We start from the raw sequence: 6,000 nt of genomic DNA, 5'->3' as shown, positions 1-6,000 counted from the left end.
ACATAATACTGAGCAGTATTGTTGTTGTTTAGTCACTAAGTCATGTCTGACTCTTCTAATGCTATGGACTGTAGCCAGCCAGGCTCCTCTGTCCATGGGATTTCCCAGGAAAGAATACTGGAGTGGATTGCCATTTCCTTCTCCACGGGATCTTCCCGACCCAGGGATCAAACCTGAGTCTCCTGTGTTGGCAGGCAGATTCTTTACCACTGAGCCACCAGGGAAGCCCAGTGAATATTATACTTGATTACAAATTACATCCAGTCTGCATGAATTGAATGCATACCATACTTTAATAATCAAGACAATTCAGCTGTTTTTCTTGAATATATTTTAAACAGTTCACATATAACCCGTACATAACAATATTGCTGTTTTTTTTTATTCATTTTATATTTAAGGGTCCAAAATATATTATATTCACAAAATAGTACTGTCTGTGACTGTCAACCAGTTTTTAACATCTATTCCATCAGAAATACGCCACTCTGAAAAAAAAAAACCAAATATGCCACTCTGGCCATATATGTTAATCTATATTACTGAAACTAAACAAAGATGATAATTCAGAGTCTCACCCCCACATATAAGTTCTAATTGCCCGGAAAACCTCTAGGTCAAGTTCTCAACCTTTGAAAATGAGCAGAAATATTCCAGAGCAGTCACCATAGCCATGTATTTGAGCTTCATATTTACACATTATTTTGTATACTTATATGTATTTATAGCAGTGGATTTGAGACATGAAAGTAATCACACACAAGAAAGCTAAGTCCCATATCAAAAACAAGTGAAAAAGGAATTGAAGAGATTTTGTGATTCCAATAGCACAGACTTCAGAAATTGAATGCTTAGACGTAACTCCTACATTTTCTTTAACTAAGAGGTCATCGTCATGCTGACGGCTTTGAGGCAGTAGTCTATATATCAGTGTCATTAATCAAAGAGTGCACTTACTACCATGAACTTGGGTCTGATGCCATAGCATTAACTTTGCCTTTCCCTCAAAGAATCATTTGCTCTTGAAGTAGTAGGCATTTAAGGCACATTTTAACAAAATCCATCATATACCCAGCTTAAAAATGGAAGCTCCACCTAGCTACAATAATATATATACCTAATAAATGTGTGATTTACCAGTTAGGCAAATGTCTCTATCTTGAGGATAAAGTTGTTTTAGAAAAGTGATTCTGTATTTGCGTATTCAGAAAGAAACACTGTGTAAAAAATATTAAAGAATTAGATTTGTAAGAATAGCCTCCAGGTACCATGCTGGCAAAGGTCCAACAGGTTATAGGTTTGGAAAGTAGGAAAAAGACTTCCCTGGAGCCCTGGGATCCTACACAGTGCTTCTGAGCAGGAATCATGAGGAAGGGAGTTAGGGCACCTTCATGATTTTTACAAATTTCCTTCCAAAATGCACAGATCCTTGGGAGGGCGCAAACTTTAAATCAGCTACCACCTTAAATTGCAGTTTCCAGCCTCAAAGGAATAGGACTTGGGAAGAATGGACAAGGAGAGGATAGAAAGAAGCCACGGACAGTCTCACAGAAAAGCTGTTTTAGGAACTATCCATTTTTGCTAGGCTCAGCATTGCTATCCCTACGAGGCTCTGCTAAAAATATATGCATATGAATATTTTCTAATACCCGCCAACATGCTTTAGGGCACTGAGCCTTGGGATAGACCTAGAATTATCTAGTTGGAATGGTTTGGGATGGGGGTAGATTTGAATCTCTTCACTTGCTGTTGGTCTAAAGTAAACTTAAGAGGAAGAATTTCATAGAAACAGACACACAGCTAACTATAATGCCTCCTCTGGTCACCCTCGCCTACTGCCCTTTAGCAGTTTTCAGGACGGCTTTTTTAGCCATGCAGAGCATGCTGCTGGCGAGCTGAGCCCTAGTTCAGTCGTAAGGGGGGACAAGCAGAGTCCATGAGGCACACTGTCACAGCTGAGCAGACTCAGAGGTGACAATGTGCCCACCAGGATTCAGTTCTGTGGCAGAGAACTGAAATATTGCCGTGGTTGTGGAGCAATGTGAAAAAAAAAAAAAAGAAACTGGTCCTAAATGAACATTTGGATTCTTGCATGGCAAGAGGCCCATTCCAGAGGTGAAAAATTGTATAGGATACATTTTTAAATCTGCAGTTGCCAGTCACCTCCATTTGGGAAACCATGTAGCTTCTGATATTACTTTAGCCTGGGTGGCAGGTACAGAAAAGCCTTCAGAAACCCTGCAATTCAGCAACATTCCAATTTCTCTCCAGTGATCGGCACCATTTTGGAAATATGGTCCCAAAGGACAACAATAACACAGCAGAAAGAAATAACCTCTCTATATAAAATGATTTTAGAGATGTCTGTTGAGGTAAAGAGCTTTATAAAAACTGTCAGGTAGGGAAGTACTCTCACAGCTATAGAAATGTTTAGGTAAGTTTGGTGCTAATATTATTCTATAAAACTTCTATTTATATCCGTTATAAACAGGGGACAGGTCTTATTGCTCCTGGAGCTTGCTGCTCCAAGCTGTTCCTCCATGGAAAAATGATTTTTCTCAACAATTGGTAGCAAAGATTCCCATGCTTAAAAAAGTCATTGCTAATCCATCACTTTTTGATTAATTTCCGTTTGCCCCATAGATACGGACTCAGTATGCATGTCCTAGACACCAAGGACAGAACAAAGCTTAGAAAAGTTGTTTTATCAAAGTTTAGTTTCATGAGAAAAAGAAATAAGTGCAAAATATATACAGTTCCTGGCAGTACGCACACAGGATTTTTTTCTGACTACAGACCATAAAAGTTTACATTTGTGTAATGAAGTTACAGTAGATTTCACTTCATTGTTAATATACAAGTTTTTGCTTCAAAGTGCTTACTTTATTTAAAAAAGAGAAGATTAAAAGAAAGGGTGGCAGGATTTTTTTTTTGTTTTACAACAAACATATGTCATATGTCCCAATCTCCTCCTTCCTCTTCCTTGAGTTTTTTACAACAAACGTATGTCTTGCGTCCCAATCTCCTTCCTCCTCTTCCTTTAGTGCAACACATAGCAGCAGCTTCATTGAAACGTCTGATTTCAAAAGATGTTCCTGAAACCTCACCTACAGCAGCACCCTAGGCGTCCCGTTGGGGGTGGCTCCTTTTTTCTTCTGCAGCCGATTCTGAACCTTTCGCGATTTCACCACTTTCATTCTCACCTCAAAAACTTCATGGATGGCCTTCCGGAAGCAATGAAAATTATAGTCAATCAGCCCTGGAGAAGAAGAAAAAAATATTTCTCAGTGCCAGCTAGAAGCCTTTTCCAGTCAGCCATAGTGAGGAAATGCCAGTAGGGGGCGGTAGAGAAGAAAACATAAGGTCCATAGACTTCCCTAGAAGGTTTGCAGCTGAGCTTCAGGAATTGCAGGCAAAGTCTTGTGAATATATATTTTTACAAAGGAAAGGTTCCAGAGTATATACCACATTTTCAAAAGTGTCTATGACCCCAAAGTTTTGAAGAAACAACTCAACTGCTGCTTTAAAAAATCTTTCAGAATTAAAAATTTTAAGAACAATAAAGATATACCTTCAGTGAAATATTTATTAGTATCTTTTCCCCAAAAGGCATTATTAAATTGACTCTGAATGGAGGCAGACCTTGACTTGGAGGTTAGCTGACATCTCCAGGTCACAATACCCATCAATCAATATTTACTGAAAAGATATTCAGGAAATATTTAAGCTACTGTCATAATCCCTAGGGAAAACAAAGTCCCTGATTTCAGAGGGGTTATCATCGCCTCAGGTCAACTCTGAGCTAAGAAATTCAACAACCAATGACAATCTCAGTGTTTCAATACTAAGTAAATTTTAAACAGTGAATAGTAAGCGAGAATTTTCTTGCGTCTTCAGAAATTAATGATACAAAAATAGAATAAGATATAATCCAAGTCCTGAGCACATTTCAGGTCATCAGGACTAACATGTAAAAGTATTGAGAGCAGTATTATGTATATACCAGTTAGGATAAGGCAGTGGGTTCCCTTTACTACCTTTGAAAGTGGAAGTGATACTCGCTCAGTTGTGTCTAACTCTTTGCGACCCATGGACTATAGGCTGCTAGGCTCCTCGGTCCATGGGATTCTCCAGGCAAGAATACTGGAATAGGTTGCCATTCCCCTTTTCCAGGGGTTTTCCTGACCCAGGGATCAGGAAGTTTAAAGTTTACTACCTTTAAACTTATTAAAATAACTAGTCCCCAGAATATTTCCATCCACTCAGGTGATGTTTCCAGAGCTCCGACCCCCCCGCCCCGACACACAAAAATAAATAAATACATAAAAATGGGATTGGGATTCCAGCCAAGGCAAGGAATGCTTCAAAACAGTCATATAACTAACCGCAAGTGCACTGTTAAGAAACACCATCTCAACTTCCAGGAGCAGGAAACCCTCTGAGTGGCGCCCTCTGCTGCTTCTGCAGTGACAGTGACCACCGTGGAACAAAACGAAGAGACCATTTCCTCCAGAACAGACCGAGAAAGAGCCAGAAAGAACGAAGTAAGCCCAGGTATGGGCATTTCTTTTCTGCTGGAGGCTTTCTTTGGCACACAGACAGATACTAGGGCTATAAGAATAAAAGCCTCTGAGGGTACCCCTCGTGATGGGGTATGAGAGCTGGTGGACAAAGTTGCCATCTTGCATATCCAAAGGGGGTGATTCTAAGCTTTTTGCACACATAGCTTCTCCGAGATTCCCTCAGCAGAAGTGAGCATAAGGGAACTCCCTGGTGCACCAGTGGTTATGATCCTGCATGCCTCACGGTGTAGCCAAAGAAATAAAAGAAAAAAAATTTAAATGATAAAAAGCATTTTAAAAGTATTTTTAAAAAGCAGTGAGGATAAAGCTGCCATTGAAGATAGTGGTCAGGGCAGCAGCCGAGAGGAGTTACCTCACGTCCAAGGTAAGGAGTGGTGGCTGTGCTTTGCTGGAACAACCATGAAGAGATACTCCACGTCCAAGGTAAGAGAAACCCAAGCAAGACGGCAGGCGCTGAGAGAGGGCATCAGAGGGCAGACAGACTGAAACCACAATCACAGACAACTAGGCAATCTGATCACACGGACCACAGCCTTGTCTACCTCAATGAAACTAAGCCATGCCATGTAGGGCCACCCAAGACGGGTGGGCATGGTGGAGAGGTCTGACAGAATGTGGTCCACTGGAGAAGGGAATGGCAAAGCACTTCAGTATTCTTTTCTTGAGAAACCCATGAACAGTACGAAAAAGCAAAAAGATAGGATACTGAAAGAGGAACTCCCCAGGTCAGTAGGTTCCCAATATGCGACGGGAGATCAGTGGAGAAATAACTCCAGAAAGAATGAAGGGACGGAGCAAAAGCAATACCCAGCTGTGGATGGGACTGGCGATAGAAGCAAGGTCTGATGCTATAAAGAGCAATATTGCAAAGGAACCGTGGAAAAGGCAATGGCAACCCACTCCAGTACTCTTGCCTGGAAAATACCAAGGATGGAGGAGCCTGGTAGGCTGCAGTCCATGGGGTCGCTAAGAGTCGGGGACGACTGAGCAACTTCATTTTGACTTTTCACTTTCATGCATTGGAGAAGGAAATGGCAACACACTCCAGTATTCTTGCCTGGAGAATCCCAGGGACAGAAGAGCCTAGTGGGCTGCCATCTATGGGGTCGCACAGAGTCGGACACGACTGAAGCGACGCAGCAGCAGCAGCATAGGAACCTGGAATGTTAGGTCCATGAATCAAGGCAAATTGGAAGTGGTCAAACAGGAGATGGCAAGAGTGAACATCGACATTCTAGGAATCAGCGAACTAAAATGGACTGGAATGGGTGAATTTAACTCAGATGACCATTATATCTACTACTGTGGGCAGGAATCCCTTAGAAGAAATGGAGTAGCAATCACAATCAACAAGAGTCCGAAATGCAGTACTTGGATGCAATCTCAAAAACGACAGAATGATCTTTGTTCGTTTCCA

The 6,000-nt window shown here is 41.2% G+C and overlaps 1 protein-coding gene across 1 annotated transcript in view; it reads right to left on the bottom strand.

The window, feature by feature from the left end:
- Nucleotides 1–270: 270 nt before the first annotated feature.
- Nucleotides 271–6,000, bottom strand: part of RRAGD (Ras related GTP binding D) — a 37,887-nt gene continuing 32,157 nt past the window's right edge. Inside the window, exon 7 of the mRNA XM_052645488.1 lies at nucleotides 271–3,259. Within this exon, the coding sequence (XP_052501448.1) occupies nucleotides 3,108–3,259 (152 nt within the window). The 3' untranslated portion in view covers nucleotides 271–3,107. The remainder of the gene's footprint in view (nucleotides 3,260–6,000) is intronic.

Source organism: Budorcas taxicolor, chromosome 9 (assembly GCF_023091745.1).
Source record: "Budorcas taxicolor isolate Tak-1 chromosome 9, Takin1.1, whole genome shotgun sequence".
Taxonomy (NCBI): domain Eukaryota; kingdom Metazoa; phylum Chordata; class Mammalia; order Artiodactyla; family Bovidae; genus Budorcas; species Budorcas taxicolor.
Note: the sequence above shows the minus strand (reverse complement) of the source record. Positions and strands in the feature narration are given on the sequence as shown.